Here is a 21817-nt window from a genome sequence, read left to right as displayed (position 1 = left end):
TAACAACAGAGGTACAAACTGCTCATATGTGCAATAACTTAAGTTAGTCTTAAAAACATTATACTGAGCAATAGTAGATGCTCACAAAAAGTACACAATGTTTGGTTGCACTTATATGAAGATCAAGAATAAGCAAAACTAAGTGTTTGCCTGTGATGTCAGAGTAATTCACTGGGAATGTGCATGAGATTTTCAGGTGTAAAAAATTATTTTCACCTTTAGTGGGTTTTAAGTGCACAAATTCAAACATTTGTCAAAATTCATCAATCTTTACACTTAAGATCTATGCCTTTCACTGTATGTACATTATACCTCAATTAAAAAACAAACCACAGGGGGACAAAAGTTATATATTGGGCTACCATTTAAGATCTCCAAATTGGAAAGCAACGAGTCTTTAGAGGGAAAGGAGAAGAAAAAATTTCCATAGACTTTCTAAGATGGAATCTAATTTAGTATCTTGTGAACAGATAGGAGAATGATCCAAAAAGATTAAAATATGTAAATGTCAAATAGAAAGATAGAGGACAATCAAAAACACAAGCTAAGACTATTGAGTGGTTGGCATGCACACTTTGTAATCTGTGCATACCATAGAAGAAAAAACGTAATCCACATGATGATGTAATAGGCTCAGAGAGTTAAAATTTAAAGCGGCAGCTCATGAGACAGATTAACAGAAGAAAATCAACTTTAATAATGTACATGCAGGGAGTCCACACAGGTATAGAAATTCCAAAGGTAGTCAGGCAAAGTGAGGTGTATGTATATATATATATATATATGTCATTCTGAACTAAAGAGAAGGGGTGTGGGTCTGGGACATCAGAGGAAAAGAATGCAATTCAGAGGACAATAATAAGATGAACAGATGTTTAGTAATTAGGGGTTTACCCTGACATGCAGATGGGACACTCAGATAAAATTTATTTCTGCTAATAACTCTTGTTCTGGGAAAGACCTCCAATTTAGATTTTTCTATATACTTAAGGGAAGAGCAAAATTTCCTCTTGAGCCCTTAAAGTCTCAATTCCCTTCAGCTCAGAATAATATTCATGCCGAAATGGGGTACACCTTGGCTTGTAGAGTTTACTGAGTGTTGTGAAAAAGAAAAATTAATCCAAATATTTGCATTTTAAGATTGTGACATATCCATAAAAATCTGAATTTCTGGGAAGTGCTGAAAAATTGGAAGATCTGCTTTCTTGGGTCTGTATTTCCACATGAAGAAAAATAATCTAAGCACAATTGCAAGCAGATGATCCTCTTAAATAAGACTTGAGGAAGGCATACTCTCTTCCTACTCTGTGTAGGCACTTGAGTGTGGATCCCTGATGTATGACCATGGTTATCTGACTTCAAGGCCGGGAGGACATAGAAAAAAAGGTGATGTTATAACATGAAGGGGAGACAAAAGATTATATTAAGAGACAATCCATGATTTAGAAACTAACAAATTTGTGTTTACTGAAAAATAACAATGGAAAGTAATAACACCAGAAGTAAGACATTATATAACAGAAAAGGACAACATGAGAGGCCTGTTCAAAAGGAAAGCTCATTTGATGGTGACTAATACCCTTTGGATGTTTCCCAACTTTGTTGTGGAAATGATATACTAATAATAGAGAAACTCACAGACGATCAATTAATTTCATCAGGTTAGGCTGAGCAGTCATGACCGATGTGATAAAGGCTTGGAAAGTGGAGGAAATTCGTAACCCACTTAGAGTATCTAGGTGTGTGTTTCCTTCCCTGTAAAATTAAAGAATAAACCAGCTGTTCCACAAAGCCCTTTTCAGTTCCAACGTTCTTTGATTTAAGGGATCAGGATAGCATTAAAATGTGCTCTAGTACCCCAAGAGGACTTGTCTGGTATTTTCATTCTATACGTACTAGTGCCTCCACCTAGAGTACGAAGTGGGAAATGTTCTTCCAGGCCGCTCACTGGGACTCCCCTTGGGCGGTAAGTAACCTCACGTTCCTCCTCATTCTCTGTTCAGACTTCTTTACCATTCAGCCTAGTTAAAATAATTCTGTCCATACAGAGCCCACCTAGACTGTACATGGTCCTTATGATAAAAAGAAGATATGACATAAAAAGATTCTTTATTTAATATGTATAATATGGACTTAAGCTTGGAAAGGAAGAAAGACAAGGTTGAACTAATGAATTGCATTCAATTTGAAAATACAGTCCAATCTGAATTTTTACTAAATGTACTTCTGAGTTAAAAGCGTTAGCCTGTCTTTTACTTGGCATACTATTTTCTACAACATATTAATACAAGATATTTTTTAACTTGTACTTGGATCCATTGTTAATATTAGAATGATGAGCTGTTGTAATAGAAATCATTGTTTAGTCTCATCCAAGCTCTACTTAATAAGTCCCCTTATCCTTATTTAAACTCTCTGCTCCTAATAAGTCCCCTATTCTTATTTAAACTCTCTACTGCCCTTTTAAATTTTTTTTAAAGCTACACAATGGAAATAATATCAAACCCTCCTTCACAGTATGCTGTGTTACATGAAATCAGATTAACCTGGCACAGTGCACCACAGGTCAAAGAATAGGTTCTCAATGAATGAATTTCAGGGTTATCTTTAGTTTACTCTGAGACCTGTGGTATTGTTTGTGGTGACTGTTTCTCAACTCAGAATGCTACCTTGTTCACGTTAGTTCTATGCCTCTAACTGCCTGCCCCTACTTACCCTTTCTGAACAAACTGGCTCACCAAATTGGAAACACCAACGTGTGCCTTCAGGACTTCCATACTCCCACTTTTTTTTTTTTATGGTAATTTACAATTAAAAATAATATTCAAGACTCCCTTCAAGAAAAACATTCTCTTATACCATTTGGCTAGGAATCTCTCCAAAAGCAATTTACTTCCTGGATTTCACTCTTCACAGATTGGAGAATGAAAATGTCCTTGTGAGAGGTAAGGGAGAGAGAGGCGTGTTTAGAACTTTATTAGTTTATTGATATATCCAATTAATAATATTTACTGAGTTACTACTAAAGAGAAGCATTATTTTGTGATCTGAGAATAAAATAAATTAACACACACCAAAAAGGATTATTTCTTTTACTTACAAGACACAAAATAGTAATGGACAAATAAAGACTATAGAGATTGTTTGGGATAGCAGTGGGATAAGTTTTAAACTAGGTAGTTGTATCAGTCAAGTAAAACCACAAAAATGCTGCATTACAAGCTACTAAAACTCAGTTACTTAAAACAAATTATCCGGTCCTATTCATATGTGAGTTAGCTGAGGAGATTCCAATTTAAGCTCAGGAAACTCTGCTTAACAGTGCAGGCATAGTTCTTCTCATTTGGGGTCCACGCAGGAAAAGTTCTTCAGCAGTGGCTGAAGAGCAAGGAGGCAAGCCCCATGCCGTGAACACATATCAAGTCTTTGTTTTCCTTATATCTGCTAACATCCCATTGACTAAAGCAAGCCTCATGGCTGAAGTCATGGTTGGAGAGTTGGAAAGGATATTCCATCCACTCTGGGTGGAAGCAGGAATGAGCATTTGCTAAACTGTAACTCAGTTCAATGTTCATTGAAATCTTGAAGGAAAAATGTTGGCCTGTTTGAGGAAGAGCCAGAAGGATACTTGAAATACATCAATAGAAGGGAAGAATGGGCGGGTAGGACAGTTGAGACGGAAGCAGTGGCCCACTCAGGAAGATACAGATGGAAATCATTCTAGGTGCAATGGAAAACATACAGAGGGTTTTAAGTAGAAGGTAACAATAAGACATTTACCCGAAAAACAATAACAACAACAACTTTTCTGGCTACTCTGTGGTGGCTGCATCGAAATGGGTCAAGACTATCAGTAGGGATGCTCTTGAATGGCTCTTGCTTAGTTCAGGGGAGCAGGAATGGCTTAGACTTGGATGTGAAACGGGGTAAAGAAAAGCACTTGGATTTGGAATACATCTTGGTGGCAGAACCCCACTGCAGGAGGTTTTGATAGCTTGGAAATGATTGGGAGTGAGAACAAATTATAAATCTCTTCCGGTTTTGGATGTGAGCAATGTAGTGAATGATGTTTCCGATAACGGAAATGGAGAACACTAGAAGAGAAAGTCATTTTTAGAATGGTGTTTGGAGGAGTCGAAAGTTTTGTTTTGGAGAGTAAGTTTGCCTAATGATCCTCCAAGTAGAGTTGCTGAGGATGGGACTAGGTATATGATTTGAGTAGTCGGAAATGCAATTTGGGAAGGTGTTAGGAAATCAATGGTGTTCAAAGTCATGAGACTTAATCAGGAACCCCAAGAAAAGAATCTAAATTGAAAACAAACAAACAAACAATAAGACCAAGGAATAGTAATAACATAAATCATTATGTTCCAAATTCAACATTGAATATCTTCTTAAGATAAAAAAGAGAAAGTGTTTCACTAAATCTGCTCCTAGCAAACAGTAGCTCAGGTGCATCTGTTCTGTTTTGAGTGTCACAGGTGCTACAGAAATTTTCTTAGACTTTGTAACATTAAAAAAAAAAAAAAGATAAAATTTTTCTTTCAAGTAAAATGCATCCTATTTTTTACTCAAGGTAATTAAATCTGATTTGTAAAAGTAAGAAAAATAAAAGAAGAAAGGTGTTAGGAACTTTTTTTTCTGTAATGCTTTCATGTTGGTCTTACTCTGAAAGGAAACTTACAAGGACAACTCCTTGAGCATTACTCATAGTGGGTAGTGGTTTTGCGAGCATATCAACATTTTGATATGAGGAACAAGATGTGATATGAGGTATGAGAAACAAGACTATATGATATAAGAAACAAGATTATAAGGTAGATCAATGATAACCACCAGGTGTGGACTCCTTAGTTAAATACGGAGGCTCATTAATGCGTGGATTCCAGGCAAAGCTTGTGTTATGATTGGAGTTAAAGTTGCAAGATATGCTTTGACTATAAAAGTCCATCATCAATTTTTACAGGTTAATTACCTCTAAAGATGCAAGGGCAGAGATAGGAAGAGTCGGAGGGAAATGAGCTGGGAATTTACAGAGATTATGGGCAAGGCATGGTTACACACAGATCAAGAAATTGGGCATTTGGTTTGCATTTACCTAAGTCTTCAAGGTCTGGGTTATATGCGTTTCATGTGTATGGTGGTATATGTGGGTGTGGGTGTGCATGCACAGAGCTATCCGTATGTCTAGAAAATGGACTTTAATTGAATGGAAAAATCAATTGAATTTACAAAGAGATTGACCTCATTGTTTGCCCAGATGAATCAGAGTTACAGTTCCAAACCAGAGACTCATTTAGAGGAATGGAGTAAACCCACAGCTTATCCTAAGCACTCAGCTGCTGAATGCACATGATCCCAGGATGCTCTTCATAAATAATTTTCCCAGTCAGGGAGGAAAAGAATGACTAGAGCAAAGGCTGAGAAAACTGACTTAGTTAAAGGCTCACATCAAGTATCAAGACCAGTTGTCTTTACGAGGAAGGGGTCCTAAATGTCTGAAACTAAAGTAGAGAAGTGGCTGAAAGGAAGGTTACAGATGGAAGACTGAAAAATATGTGAGAAATTTGAAATTTCCTTCTAGAAGTTCACAGTGTAGAGGAGGAAAAAATAATTTTCCTTTTACACTTCTAGATTTTGGCTGAGAAACCCTGTAATAAAAGATTAACAGGAGAAAAGCAAACAGAAGTTTAATAACATGCATACCACCTGTATACATGGAGATATCCAGGCATCCATGGGGAGATAACTTCCCCAAATGGCCCAACCCTCCACCTTAAATGCCATCACCAGCTACAGACAAGAGAAGATACTGAGGTGGGTGAGGATTGAGGGATGGGAGACTACCAAGAAAAGTACCATAGACAAGTGTAAGGTTGCTGTGCAGATTTAAATCCTTCTCAGCTGATAAGAATTTCTAGAAATTTGGCCATTCCTCCTCTTCCTGGTGCAGAGAAGGTGACACCCTTACAAATGGGAGCCTTCCTTATTAACGGAAATATTTTTTATGAAAAGGTAACTCCTACATGGTTTTCAGAGCTCCTATGTCTACTGTTTCTTAAAAATAATCATTTCAAGAGAATCAACATGCCAAAGAGGCATATTTTGGGGTGGCAAATTCTGCTCTCCTTCACAGTTTGCCACAAACACATGAGCATTTAGCGGAAACTGGAATGAGTAGAAGTAGATGAAACGACTTCAAACTTGGAAAGATTTATTTTACGTTTTTTTTTAAAAAATGAAAGATAGTATCAGAAATGAGAGACATGGAGGCCCATGGGAAGATGGAGGGCAGATTCCAGACGGTAGAGACCTCACGGGTGAAGTTTCAGGTTTTAAGGTACTAAAAGCCTGGAGAGCCTGGGAAGCTGTTAATGATGATAGAACTTCCAAAGGGACAGGAAGAAATCATCTGAAACGAAGAACTCAGAAAGTTGTTCCTGAGCTTTCCCATCTCCAAACTAAATACGCCCACAGACCCCTCTTTCCAAATGCGAAGCTTACACGTATTTCTGTTGCTTATTTCAAGTAATTACCTACTAACAATCTGACCTATTTCACAGTAGAAGTGCTGAAATCTATGTAGGCAGGGATAATAAACCTATTTCAATGGATAAATAAATCAACTTTTTTGGAGCTAGCCACTCCATAGTGACCTCAGACTGGAAGATTATCCATGTGAAAATTATCCAAGTGTGATAGTCAAACTCTGTATTACTTATTTTATGGATTAAATAAATACTAGCAGGATTTTAGGCAAAGCCTTTAAAGTAAAAATAGTTTACCCATCTCCATAGGAAAACACCTGAAATCCTGCTCTAAAGGCATCATTTGGGTACTTCATAGAATCCTTTTTAAAGGCAAATATCACACACAGTTTACCCTCTTGAAACAAATCATTTAATTGGCTTTTCTATAAGTCACTGGAGCTAAAAAAAGGAAAGGGGTAACAGATTTTTTAAAATACCAGTAAAGGTTAGATAAAGTTTATCTATATCATAATTTTACCACAAAAAGTTACACATCTTTTTTTTTTTTTCCCCTAGAAGAAAAATAGTTTTGGATCCTTTGACATTAGTTAACACATTTTCCCCAAACTCTTCCAGATTTATTATATATTTAAAACAATTCTCACATTTACAGCTAATATTCAAGTGATATTTTATCAACATTTCCTTGAGTTTTATTTATTAATCACTTGAGGAGAATAGGAATCACACTTCCTCTTTACCAGTAGGCTGCTATCACACATTTTTAAAGATTATTCTTCGTATTTGCAATCCAAAAGCAGATAAAGCAGCTAATTTAAATATCGCACAAAGAATATAAAGCTCCTCTATTTTTTCCATTAAAGGGGCTTTAAAAGGATTCTATCACAAAGACAGTAAGAAGAAAATAAATAAAATCCTTAGAATTCTAATTAAGTGAAAATAAAAATCCTTTTAAACCTCTGGTGCGCCCTCTTGTGGTAGGAAAGCAAATGTTTAGCAGTCTATGTTCAACACTTCTTTGCCAATTAATGACCCTTTGTACAAAACTTTCTTCAAATGAGTCATGTTCAATATTGCACTGTACATTAAGTTTGTAAAAGTAACGAAAAGTAAGAAAACTAAAAGTAAGAAAAGTATCATCCGTTGTTAGATTTCTGAACACCCTTGCTGTTTTAAATAATTACTAAATGTTTGGAATTAAAAGGTTTTCCTAGTTTAAGGTAGAATAGAGAAGTCAATCTTATACAATATACCATAAAATATAAATCAACTCTCGTTAGAAAATAATCCATATTTTTCTCTATTGTTATTACATGACTGGTATATTTAAAAAGTGAACAATTCTCAGACATTTTTACCTTCAAATATTCACATTCCTAGCAGCATCCCCTTTTCAGATCACTCCGTGTATCCTGAAATACTTAATACAAGAAGAAAGCTTCACTCCAAAACACATTTTGAGCCATTTTTTTTTTCCTGAGAATCCAGAGATGAAATGAGTGTCATTGTAATTTGTAAAATATGATGTGAAGACACGGTCTTAGAAATCTGACTTTGGTGGATACTGATTGTTTAAGATTGTTTCCTTTCCAAAAGCACAATTTCATTTTTATGACTCTAACAGGAGAAAAAATTGATGCAATTATGAAAACCAGTGAGAAGGGGATTATAAAAAGAATAGGATATAGCATCAATGAATCCAAAAAGAGTAGAGCAATGCAGAGAGAAAAGAGTAAAGTGTCAGAAAACACCAATGATATTATACCGTATTTCCACATAAATAGTTTATAGTTGGATTTTGTAAACATGACATTGTTTTTGTAAGACATTTAACCAAAAGTCAGCAATCATAAATTCAGTCATTCTCCCAGTCACTTGAAATAAAAACTTTTCAATTTGTTAGAGTTACTAGTCTTTTTAATTTTTTTTCTTTTTTTCTTCCTTTTTTTTTTTTTTTTTTGCTTAATCCCTATACCTTAACTGATTCTCTGATTATTTTTCACTTTCTTCCTTCTAGCATTCATTCTCTAAAACCTGTATTTGTCCCTAAGCCACAAAACATTTGCTCACAAGTGTGGGCTATCAGAAAAGAACCCCAACTCTTTAAGACTTCCAAAGCTTAAGAATCACTGATTTCATGCATTCATCTTGGAGACTGCTTATATTAGAAATAATAGATTTCATGCTTCACAAAATCAAAATGACAACTTCTTGGAGTCAGAAATGAGAGGCAATGGAGAAAGAGAGGCACTGTAATTTTTGCTTCCAGTATGTTCTATATGGAATTGCTTTTGAATGATTTCTGTGCGTCAGAAATCCAGAGCAACTGTGGCAATTAGGGTAGATGTCACACTTTCATTTGAAGTTCGGAAGTGGGGGAGGAGAATGGGGTACAAAGGAAAGGGGGAGGAGGAAGTGGAGAGAGGAGAGAGAGAGATGAAAGAGGGCACATCCTAAGAGATAATCCCTGTGCTATCATGACATCATCCTTCTGCGTGTATATATAGGGAATGGCCAAAGCATCTCTCATAGTTCTCTTTCCAGATCAGCTGAAGGCAAGAGGAAGCACTAGTGAAAGCCTCTTTCAGCGTGTCTGTGACGTTTATGGACTTGGCTTGCTAGAAGGGTCAAGGAGATGATGGCAGGAATGAAAATCCAGCTGATATGCATGCTACTTCTGGCTTTCAGCTCCTGGAGTCTGTGCTCAGGTAAGCTCAGCTGCCATTTCACAATTCCCTGAGGTGATTTCTTTCTCTTTTTTGGCACTGTGTTGCTACTTATGTTAATGCATCCAGGGAGAAGAGTTTTTCCTTTATTCTGGATTTGCTTTTCAGTGATAGAAACTGAATAGATTCTTTCTCTGTCTTTATGATTACAAGAACTGAAAGATTTTATTTCTCTTTTTAAATCTGCAAAGGTAATGAAAGAGATTTCAGTGAAACACTCCATGCCTTCCACTTGGAATATAACCACCAGAGTAGAAAAAAAAAAAAAAATGTGTAGAACTTAAATTAGGCTGGTCAAAATCTGATGAGGAGTACAGAGGCACCACCTGTCAAAGGGAGAACCCGTAGTTAAAACTCATTCCATTCAAAATGCTTTTTCTCATCTTCAGTCATTCTCTTAGGAAACAGAGGCTTCTTCCTCCTCCAAATTATTTTAACTGTGTAGGTATGTCAAGATACAAATAAAGTGAAAACTGATGTTTAATGAGTAAATGAATGAACCATTATTTATAGAAAATGATTTCTAAAAAATATAAAAATATTCCAAGAACTGTTAGACAATGCATTTTGTATAGTCTTTCCATGTGACAAATAAGTATACTATTAATTTAAATTTTTTTGCATGCTGTTTAAGTTCATACAAAATATTACTTGAAAATTGGTAAATTTATGGAATAAAATTGTGGAATAAAAATAATGGAAGTTATTTACCTATGGAGTGTTTTGCATGTGATAATTAAGAAGCCATGTATTGTTATATATCTACCAATAACTTACCTTGAAAATAAGACTTAAATTTATTAGAGTAACGTGTAATGTTATAATATTACAATATCACATCAAAGAGGGAAAATACATAGGGAATAAATGCAGCAAAAATCATTTAGCCTGGGGTGCCTGAGTGGCTCAGCGGGTTAAAGCCTCTGCTTTAGGCTCAGGTCATGATCCCAGGGTCCTGGGGTCGAGCCCCGTTTCGGGCTCTCTGCTCGGCAGGGAGCCTGCTTCCCTTCCTCTCTCTCTGCCTGCCTCTGCCTACTTGTGATCTCTCTCTGTCAAATAAATAAAATCTTTAAAAAAAATCATTTAGCCTGTTGCATACTTTTATATTTTATTAATATAATTAATTCATTATTTATATTAATTCATTAATATAAATTAATAATTTATTGAAATATTTAATTCAAACTCCTGCTATTATTTTATTTAAACTATGAAATTAAATCTATCAGAAGATATAAATGTTACTTAACAAAATTTTTTATTTATTTTGATCATGAGAGAAAGATCTTGAGCTTCTAACTTTGCAATAATTTTTAATGCTATAAATACCAAATTTTCTACAATTATGATTTTATCTGTTACATGAGGTTAGAGGTATATTTAGAGTGTATAAGAAAAAATGGATTGTTGATTAAACACTGTGTTTATTAACTCTTTGAGCTTCTTGATGTGATAAGCCAAAATTTAGGGATTTTGACATACATTTTTCATAAATGGCTAAAGGAATTTATTATTCCCTTGAGAAACAGACTGGCCTTGAACAAATAGGAAAAAAGATCTCTGGTGTAACTTAGGAGCTGGTTACAATTTAACAAGCAATTTCTTTAAGTGAGACACTTCTTTTCAACAAGAGTGTGTGCTGAAGAAGATAGCCATTTTAACATCTGCTTTGTTTTATGACAGATCAGTGAGTATAAATTAAGTCATGTAATTATGATATTCTGTAACTTTATTTCCATTACTTACAGTATTTTATAAAGTTTTCTTCTCTGCAATATATTGACTAGGGGAAACTGGAAAGGCTACCCTAATAAAAGTCAGAAGTCCATTTTCAACACAGTTACACATGTATTGATGGACAAATTAACCAATTTGCTTAATAGACTGTAATAAGATAGCTAAGTACACGTAATTCTAAATTCTTATTTAAAGTGGAAAAACAAATCTTTCAAAGCCTGTTTGGTAAAATAGCATCTCAAGTTGACTAAATCTTGGTGTCTCTTATTCCAAAATCATCAGTAAACAATTCACTTTGCTTTTGTCTTGAAAAAGCATCTTGTACACATCTTTTCATTATGTTCTTTTTAAAATATCAATATACATATATTTTATATGTGTAAACTATTGCTGGTAAAAATTAACCAGGATTTTTAATGAAATCTCAATCATATGGTATAATCAGTTTTTTTTTTTTAAATACTGAGATTTAGAGATTAAGTAACTCCAATACATCAATAGCTCTTTTGGCATATAATCATGTGTTTATTTTCTTAAGAGTGTTTTTATTATTCTAACTGCCTGTTAGCCCAAAACTAAATGATAAGTATTTTTTCTGAATATTATTTTATGGATAATAAATGCATAGAAAAACAATAAGCCTCTAAGACTAATTTTTTTGAGGTTAATCTAAAATCTGTAGGTTATAGTATAATTATTTGATATATGATTATATAGTAAACATGTGGTTTTGATTTTACTCAGATTCAGAAGAGGAAATGAAAGCATTAGAAGCAGATTTATTGACCAATATGCATACATCAAAGGTAACTTTTTCTTTTCTTTAAGAATTGATTGAAGAACATATAAGCTCTCATTATAAACATGGTGTCTTTTCCTATAGTTAATAACTCCCATCAAGACTGAAAAGTTCTTCGAGAGGCATTTCCTTTCTCGGGAAACTCTTCCTTGAGTTCAAAGGAGTTAAGGGTGTTGATGTGAAAGGGAAAGAAATCGTAGTGACTATCAATCAGCTTATTGCGATTTTAATTAGGTAGTCACATATTATTTATGTGGAGATGAAAATGTATTTAAAGGAATCCTGTTTCCGTTCCTATCACATTGTGTATGGCAAAAGGTATGCCTCAAGTTAAATGCATCCAGGGAAACAAAATAGACATTTTGGTTATATCGGGAAGAGTAAAATGGAGTTCTAAATTAAAAATGATAGTTCGTGACAATTCATGAAATAAATGTGGTAGAAACTAAAGAGCAGTAGACGGCAAACAGAAGCTTGGAGATCTAATTCTCCAACTGTGACTTCTTAAGCAAGGGGCTTAGTTAACATTGCTTGTCTTCATTGCCTCATTTGTAAATGCTGGGATTGGGGCTAGTTTACATTCTCCCTATAACAGAAGTATCTACACCTGCTTGTGGTTTTTATGGAACCAAGTAAAATTTTGCATACCGTACCTGTTACTCCTCTCTTGGTGTCTTGAAAACAAGATTCCTAGATCCCAACCTGTACCTAGGAATAAAATACAATTGGAATATACCTGTTTACCATGCTACCACACAGTATTCATTTACCCAGGGTGAGTCGATCACAGGAATAGAAAAAAGAGTTCCCTACTAAAAGGTGTTTCTCAAAGAAAAATAAGTTTTAACTTGAGGCAGACCCCAGGTACAATCACTATTATAAACACTGGGATATCCATGCAGAGAATTCAACAGATATTGTAGTAAGAAAGTAAGTGCTCAAAGCTCCTGTCTAGTTTTTGAAGCAATACTCCAACTAGGGTCCTGCCACCTTGTGTTTCTCTTCCTTAATTGGATGAGCACGTTCTAGGTACAATAATCCCTATTATATTTGTAGAATTATGTTTGATAGTGGGTTTGAAGGGGAAACACCCATTTCTTGTCTGTATTTGGCAGTATAGGACATTATTATCTGAAAGCTAGCAAAGATATGTCTACTATGATCCTTAAAAGACACGTGGGGACAATTTGAGTGCGTGTATTTTTACCATCGCCCAGATCTACAAAAGTTGAATGGTTTGAAACCAAACTCTTTCATTATTTGGTAGGCTTCATATAAGGAAAGATCAAATTTAGTTTAGCTATTAAATATCAATAACCAAATAATAACCTTAAGATAATGGATCCCTTGTTTAATACTCAGTCTGAATAGCAACCATTACAATTACCTCAACTCAAAAATAGGAAGACAAAGCCAGTAGTCTGTATAGAAATGGGCAGATTGGAATGCCTTAGTTTCTCAGTAGAGATTTTACCTCTATAATTCTAAGTTTACATTGACACATAAAAGTCCTAAATAATCTCCAAAATGTAGTATAATTTAGGGAGTGCTAGCTACTGTGTGAAAGTGTGGTAGTAGAATTGTGATTCCTTCCTTAGAATTACAGGGAAAACAATTGCAGTTTATGGAGTAACTTAGTTTTTCTCTTAAAAGAAATACATAAAAATATAGGCACAATAAATTTTTTCCCCTTTATTTAGTCTTGGAATATGTCTGTAAAACATATCATGGAAAAAAAAAGTTGAGGGGCACCCGGGTGGCTCAGTGGGTTAAGCCTCTACCTTCGGCTCAGGTCATGATCCCAGGGTCCTGGGATTGAGCCCCGAGTCGAGCTCTCTGCTCAGCGGGGAGCCTGCTTCCCTTCCTCTCTCTCTACCTACTTGTGATCTCTGTCTGTCAAATAAATAAATAAAATCTTTAAAAAGAAAAAAAAAAGTTGAATCCCATTGACTCCTTTGATTTGAGAAAAGTAAAATACAGTCTGTAATGAGAAAGCACCCAGAAGCACAATTATTTCAGTTTGCTGCTAGGATGAGAACAAAAAGCTCAACTCATTCCCTATTTTTTTTTTTTTTACACAAAACTACTATCATTTGTTTCTCTTTGACTCTATTGAATTTTAGTCTGAGTAGAGTTCTATGCAAATGAAAATTCCAAACATGATAATTTTAACTAAATTACTACAATTAAATATTTAAGAGAATAGTATCTGATACTGATACGATTCCATTATTAAAACTTCTGAGAGTTGGGGTTTCTTCTTTCCATTTTAAAGGGAAAATATGTGAGCAATTTCAGTTTTAAAGTAAAGCTATTTAGACATTGAAATTCTAATGGGAAAACTTAAGCAACAGAAGATCAAGAGAGAGTTTATAGCTGGAAAACTGGAAGATAATTTTTTCTCACAATACAATTGCCTTTATTACCAGTGCTAGTGCTTTCATACTCTTCTATTAAGAAAGAGAACCTGGTATAGTATCTTTCTTTTCTTCAGGATCTAAAAAAGCTGCTACGATATTGTAATTTTCTATAGTCAAACTCAATGCCTAGTATACAGTAACAGTTTTTTGTTTTTGTTTTTTTTTTTAAAGGGAGAGAGAATTTTTTTTTAAAGATTTTATTTATTTATTTGACAGACAGAGATCACAAGTAGGCAGAGAGGCAGGCAGAGAGAGAGGGGAGGGGGGGAAGCAGGCTCCTGGATGAGCAGAGAGCCCGAAGTGGGGCTCGATCCCAGGACCCTGGGATCATGACCTGAGCTGAGGGCAGAGGCCTTAAGCCACTGAGCCACCCAGGCGCCCCTGGTAACAGTTTAATACGTATTTTTGAACTAACAGTGGGAATCTAGGATTCATTACCAACCCTCACATTTTATATTCAACTATGAAACTTCAGAGCTCCACCACAGATGACTTAAATTATTTTCAATTCAGTGAAATCTTTGAATTCACAATTTGCCGGACTCATCTATGTTCAGTGATTATGGGGAGTGAGTATTGGTTATACAGATTGGCTCCCATTTAATTAAGCTAACAAAAGTTTGACTAGAATCTTATTTAGTATTAAAAAGTTAAATCAAGTAATGGTAAGTAAGAACCACAAATACTCTTGTTTTCCTTATCTTGAAAAACAAGGGGAGATAATATTCTAAATTTCTTATCTATAGGCTCAGGTCTATTATAAACATTTGTATAAAATAATTTGATAATAAAAAATGTTTATTGTTAAAGAAAAATTATTCATGATCTAGCTAAAGGTAGTAAGCAAGACTTTAGTCAAGAGGACTACTGAAATGGGGGTTTTACAGAGATCGGTTCCACTCCAAACACAGCTAGGGCAAGTGTGCATTTATAGCGAGGTGTAGGGGGCTTCTGTGGATGGAATAAGAGGAAACTTACTCCTCTTAAGGCTGGAAGGATTCTTGCTAGAAGATATGACAGGATTCTGATATTAAGGATAGAAATTTGATAAAGTATCTGATATTTGATCAAATATCTAGGATGATCAGATACCAAATATCTAGGATATCAGATATAAGGACAAGAGCCACATACGTGTGGTGAATTGACTCAGCATGATTCTTGCTAAAACTGGATTTAGGAGACCAAAGACAGCCCGAGGCTGGGACCTAGTCAAGAAAGAGGGTTCGGAGGAGCCTGATTCGAAGAAAGAGAGTCTTTGCCATTTTTCTGAATGAAATAGTTAAAACATTATACAAAATATTTTCAAATACAAGATATCTACTTAGACATCCTCCAGTCAGTAGTGCTTTCTTTGCTGTGTTTTCTATGAGAGAGACTCATGGGACCTTATATAATCCTATTACTGAGTGACGTCGTGACTACTTTAACTGGTAGAAGGAAACAAGATGATTAATTCAGTTTCCTCATCCAAAAGAGTAAACAGATAACACTAGTCCAGACAAATACTTTATGAATAAAGCGTTCTGTGGTCAAATTAGTTTGGGAAACATTTGATACTTTTACTAGCATCATTAAAAAGTTACAACGGGGGCCCTGGCTGGCTCAGTTGGTTGGGCATGTGACTCTTGATCTCGGGGTTGTGAGTTTGAGCCCCACATGGGGTGTAGAGATTACTTAAAAATAATAAAATATTTTAAAATACATAAATAAAATTAAAAGTTACAATGAGTATTTGCAAGTTAAAAGCTCTGAAGATACCTAAGTTCAAGAAATCTTTAAATTTCCTTTAAATTCAAGTTTTCCAATTAACTTGGCAGTGGAACTCTTTGAAAAACAGTGATTGCAGAACTAGCATTCTAAGGAGTACAGGTGAGAAAACACTCAATTAGATAATCTGTAAAGAGCTTTCTAAATGTAAAAATATGGTATTCCATCAATTAGCATGATATAAATTGTTGCTGCCAGACAATGGAGTATGTCATCTCTAAGTTTCTCACAGCAAAGTTTAAGCAATGGCTGATAACTGTATTCATGTAAAACCATCATATATTATATTATTACATATCATAATAATGTCTTCAAGTGAATACCTTTGTACTCAAATGTCTGCATGTTCTTCAGATAAAATCTTAATCAAAGGGTGTGCATACTTTGAATTTTAATGCAAAACACCTTTTAAAATTTGTAACAAATCTACACCCAGACCACCAAATATTTAGAAGAGGAAGTATCTGTCTCCCCATGTTCCTATAACTACACCAAATGAATGTACCTACTCTTTTGAAAGTCTTCTGGCCAGGTTGAACATCTTTCCACATATTTCCCTTTTAAGGAGTGATTCTATGACTTGTTTACTCATTTTACTTACCTAAGGTTTAAATTTTTTTAGTGTTTTTTTGTTTTTTTGGTAGCTGTATTCGACAGTTTCTTCTTGAAGAACTCTACCTGCGTTAAGGATATTAACATTCTGGGGCAGCTTTTACAATATAGCTTGCTTCTGATGTTAGTTCAGGCTATTAATTTTCCAGAGATGTTCTATACATTTATGTATTGAATGTTATCCTTTTCACTGTGGATTTCAGTTTGGATATTTGCTTAATAATACCTTTTTAGGTTTATAAAACAAATTCTATGTATTTAGATACTTTTTTATTTTTACTCATATTTAACCCATCTTGATACTGTTAAAACCACAATATGTCAAGAAAGTTAGAGCTAGACCCAAGTCCAGGTTTCCTGATAGCCACCTGTCCCAAGGATTTCAAATGCAAACTTCGCTTATCTGCTACACATTCATTTATACTTGCACCAATTTTAGGATATTATTTCCTGTTGGGTTTAATATTTACTCTTGCTCTATTAATTCACTCCTTTGATCACTGAGCTTTTAAAATACATTTCAATATTTGATAGAGTAAATTTCTCCTTGTTACCTTTTTATTTTGCTAACTCTTCTTGGTTATTCTCACACATTCATAATTCCAAATTAACATTATAATTATTTTGCTAAATTCCCACCTCCAAATTCCAGTCTCCCCATGTTTTCCAAATTGGAACTTTGATTTACAATTGCATTATAGGTAGGGAGTAATGTAGAGAGAACTGACGTATGATATTACTGTTTTGAATCCTCCCATCATGGCTGTGTGGTGTTTCATGTCTGTGTGCATGTGTGTGTATGTGTGTGTGTGTGAATGTCTTTAGGAAAAATGTATGCTTTCCTTCATCTATGACTTTTGAAATTTTTGTTAATTTTTATTATCTTGCATTTCGATGCTCCTAAGTCCTTATGATTCCTCATTGATTATTATTGGCACATAGGAACGTTGTTGATGGTAATAGTGGTTTCAGACAAGATCTTATTAAAAAATGGTAATTCTAGGAAATATTATAATTTGCAAATAAATGATCAGCTGTGATGCTGTCTATGAGAACTATGTGTGGAATGGGTTGGTGCTCTCACACTACTGTAATTGTCCAAATCTATTAGTATCATTGTAGTCTACGCTCCATTAGACACTAAACTGAAGTGAACTAAAGATAATGAAGTGAACTAAAGAGAATGTGATGTATACATATATTTACATATTTATACTATTCTTTTTTGTTTGTTTTGCTCATGTATTTGTGCTTATGTGCATGTGTGTAACTGCATCACATTTTTAAAATTAGAATATATGAGGAATTGGTACTAATCAATTTTGTGATATAAAATTACTAAATAAATAACAGTGTAATTTTTCGGCTAGAGTAACAGACCCTAAAATGTTAATGGCTTAGCACAATGGAAATTTATTTCTTACTCATATATTACAAGTTTCAACTACTTATATTTATAAATTTTAAGTACCTATTTTTTTCTATACTTCAGATCAGTAAAGCAAGCGTTTCTTCTTGGAAAATGACCCTGCTAAATGTTTGCAGTTTTGTAAATAACCTGAACAGCCAAGCCGAGGAAACAGGAGAGTTTCGTGAAGAGGAGCTTATTACAAGAAGGAAATTTCCCGCTGCCTTAGATGGTTTTAGCTTGGAAGCAATGCTGACAATATACCAGCTCCAAAAAATCTGCCACAGCAGGGCTTTTCAACAATGGGAGGTAACACAAAAACAAAATATGAATATAATTATCGTTACACTAGTTACCTTTCATTTGTATTGATTTTTTTTACCCTGATCATTATCATAACAGGAAGACTTACAAATATTAAAGAAGAATAAACCATGTGTTGAGGTTAACATTCCTTCAGATCTTCAAAGTCTCCTTCAAATATTGGGAGTTAGCAAAATATTTTTTCTTCAGTCTTAAAAGGGGGGTGTCTATCTTAAGGCAGATTTGATCCACATGGTTTTATTGTGTTTAAATTGGTGGCATACTCAGGCAATTTTTGGTAGTGGCATGCCTACAAAATTTAAGGACTGAAAATATTTTCTTAGAAGCACCAAGTCATATATGTTTATAAACAAGCTCAAGAACCAAAAGGTTCCATTTGTATTTGAATATATTAGGCAAATAAAACTGGAATGTATATCATATGTATATATGATATATATTCCTATTTCATTGAATAAATAGATTTCAGATCTGTAGCATCTAAACTAGGTCCACGAAAACCAAGACATCCAAAATCCATTATACTAAAAGAACTACACTGAAGAAGGATAAAATAGTTGTATTGAATACTATACTAGTGATTTACTGCTTTTGGTTTTGGAAAATTTGTTTGAAGGAGGAAAAGAGAAATTGAAATGCTTTGAAGAAAAAGAAAATTTTCCCAACAAGGGAACCGTTTCTTTCATATTAACCTCTGAGAGAAATTTGCTTAATGTTTTGTATTTTGGGTTTACACCAACCTTGGAAATCTGAGGGTACCTTCCCTGCTAATATAGAGATCTCTGTAAATGACTATCCCAAAGATAACCTGTGGAAAAGAAGAAATGTAAAACAGAATTATTAGTGTTTATTCTAACTTATAAATAAAATGATGTTTTCTAGATGAAACACCAAAAAAGTTCATTCAATTTTACTTGGTGGACTACTCATCACTTAATTAAATTCCAGCTAAATAGTTTAGTCTTTAAAATATTCTTTAAATCAATAAAACTTGAAAAATGCTTATTTTAACATAGGGAAATGTCAATTGTGTGCTATTTATCCAGGAATTAAAAGCAATAACAACAACTCAATTAACTATGATACATACAAATCAGGTGCACATAAGATTAGGACTTTAATTATATTTTTAAAGAATTTATTTATTTATTTGACAGAGAGGGAGACAGCCAGAGAGGGAACACAAGCAGGGGGAGGGGGCATACAGCGTGGGAGAGAGGGGTGGCAGAGAGGGAGAAGCAAGCTTCCTCCAGAGCAAGGAGCCTGATGGTGGGCTTGATCCCAGGACCCTGGGATCATGACCGGAGCCCAAGGCAGATGCTTAGCGACTGAGCCACCCAGGCACCCCAGGACTTTTATATTTTAAATGTTGTTGAGTGATTTGAAATAAAATGATAATATCGCTCAAAACAGAATATGAATAATTATAGATTATGTTCGCAGAGAAACACAAGATTAAGGAACTAGAGTATCTGACAATACCTGTTTTACCTTCTCTGAAATTGAAGTTGTGGGTTGAAATAAAGTAGTTGGTGATACGATTCAGTTCACATGCACTATAATTAAGAACTTAGTCTCCTCTTACTATTTCTTATGACCCTAAAGTTTAGAAGACAATCACAAATATAAATGCAATTCTTATCTTGAGCAATTTGTTTAAAAGTTTCACATAAAATTAAGCGCAAAATTCTGGGATGAGGTCTTAAAACATTTTCTGCTAACTGAAATTTTTTATTCAGAACTATATCAGAAATAAAGTGTTCAGAACTAATTTTAGAATGTGGCATATTCAATGAGATATTAGGTAAGATTCTCATGGAGATGAACTCCCTTAAGTTATTGAATCTGAACTTGCTTCTAAGTATTAAGCACCACAATCTAAAGAGATCTTAACTATTGAAATAGAACTTTCACATGTGTTAATTTCTACACCTAAGTTAGGCAGAGCAGGTATTCCTCTCTCTTTGATTAAGAAATGGATCTTTGGAATGGTTTTCAAGTCAAGTCAGTAATTAACTAAAGTGAATACAAAATCCTGTTGCCTTTTGAGGCCAAACCTGGCTTACCAAATTCAAAACTCTGTATTTGTTGTGATTTATTATATATTTTCATAACATCTGGTCTCTCATAAATGAAAGCCTGAAAAATACTCAAAGATCTACTTGGTGTGTTGCTTCAGTTGGAGGTATCAGTGTGTGGCCTTGAATAGAGAGTTGGAAAAAAAACTATCTCAGTTTTTTTCTCATTCTATCTCGGTCAGTTGATAGTCATCTGTCCCTGGACAAAACATTTAATTGCTTTAAAATTTGTATATCTCATCCACGTGTGTCTTACTGTTTGAATAGCAAAAGAGATAAAATGTGGAAAACTGCTCTGAAAGATGTTATTCATGTAAGTTTCATTCTTATCCTGCCTATCTTGCAGTTAATTCAGGAAGATGTTCTTGATGCTGGAAATGACAAAAACGAAAAGGAAGAAGTTATAAAGAGAAAAATCCCTTACATTCTGAAACGCCAGCTGTATGAGAATAAACCCAGAAGACCCTACATACTCAAAAGAGGTTCCTACTACTACTGAGAAGATAAATATTTCATTTACTTGTGATTGTGATTTATCATCCTGTAATTAAATATCAAATTATATTTGTGTGGTAATGTGACAGAACACAATTATTGTGTCTCTTCTACAGTTGTGGTTTATTGGATGTGATTTTTCTGCATTAATATAAATTGGACTAAATGTTTTAAAATAAATCTAGATCTTGAGCATGATAATGTGTTGTGTGTAATTGGAGTAGATATTAATTAAGTCACATATAGAATGTCTTGTGATTTTGCAGAGCACTTAATGGGTTATTTAAATAGCCAAAATGTTTGACATTTTAAAGCAAATTATAAGAGATTACAATGGAGGCCTGTGGCAAAGCCTAGCATATATATATCATTGACTCAAAACAAAGTTATAGTACTTTTGTCATTTGATTTTTTTTTAATTGAGAGAACTATGTGTTCTTTTCCAAGACTCACATAAATCTCTCAGATGTGGGGAACGTAATACTGGTAAGATAGGTTCATCTTAGAAGAAGGATTAATAAACTGTTGTTAATTATGCCTATCTTAATGAATGATCTTCAGCTGAATTTGTCTTTCTATTAAATAAACTTCATGGCTAATAAAAAGCAACATGTTTCTCCACAAATTTACTTCCATTAGAAGAGTCACCATTTATTGCCTTTTTTTCCTCACACTTTGATCCAGCAATGGTAGCTGTTTTTTTTTTTTTTTTTAGATTTTTTTATTTATTTATTTGAGAGAGAGACAGTGAGAGAGAACATGAGAGGCGAGAAGGTCAGAGGGAGAAGCAGACTCCCCATGGAGCTGGGAGCCTGATGTGGGACTCGATCATGGGACTCCGGGACCGTGACCTGAGCTGAAGGCAGTTGCTTAACCAACTGAACCACCCAGGTGCCCCGGTAGCTTTATTTTTAATTTGGACTGGGAAATTTGTACAACTAATGCTTTTTCCATATA

At 34.4% G+C, this 21817-nt stretch overlaps 1 protein-coding gene across 1 annotated transcript; it reads left to right on the top strand.

The window, feature by feature from the left end:
* The first annotated feature begins 8926 nt into the window (after positions 1–8926).
* NTS (neurotensin) lies at positions 8927–21465 on the top strand. The gene is made up of 4 exons (XM_032345594.1): positions 8927–9199; positions 11699–11760; positions 18048–18272; positions 20712–21465. Exons 1-4 carry the CDS (start codon positions 9127–9129, stop codon positions 20862–20864), a joined length of 513 nt encoding a protein of 170 aa, XP_032201485.1. The 5' UTR covers positions 8927–9126; the 3' UTR covers positions 20865–21465.
* Positions 21466–21817: the final 352 nt, after the last annotated feature.

Source organism: Mustela erminea, chromosome 6 (genome assembly GCF_009829155.1).
Source record: "Mustela erminea isolate mMusErm1 chromosome 6, mMusErm1.Pri, whole genome shotgun sequence".
Classification (NCBI taxonomy): Eukaryota; Metazoa; Chordata; class Mammalia; order Carnivora; family Mustelidae; genus Mustela; species Mustela erminea.
This window is presented reverse-complemented; position numbering and strand designations above follow the sequence as displayed.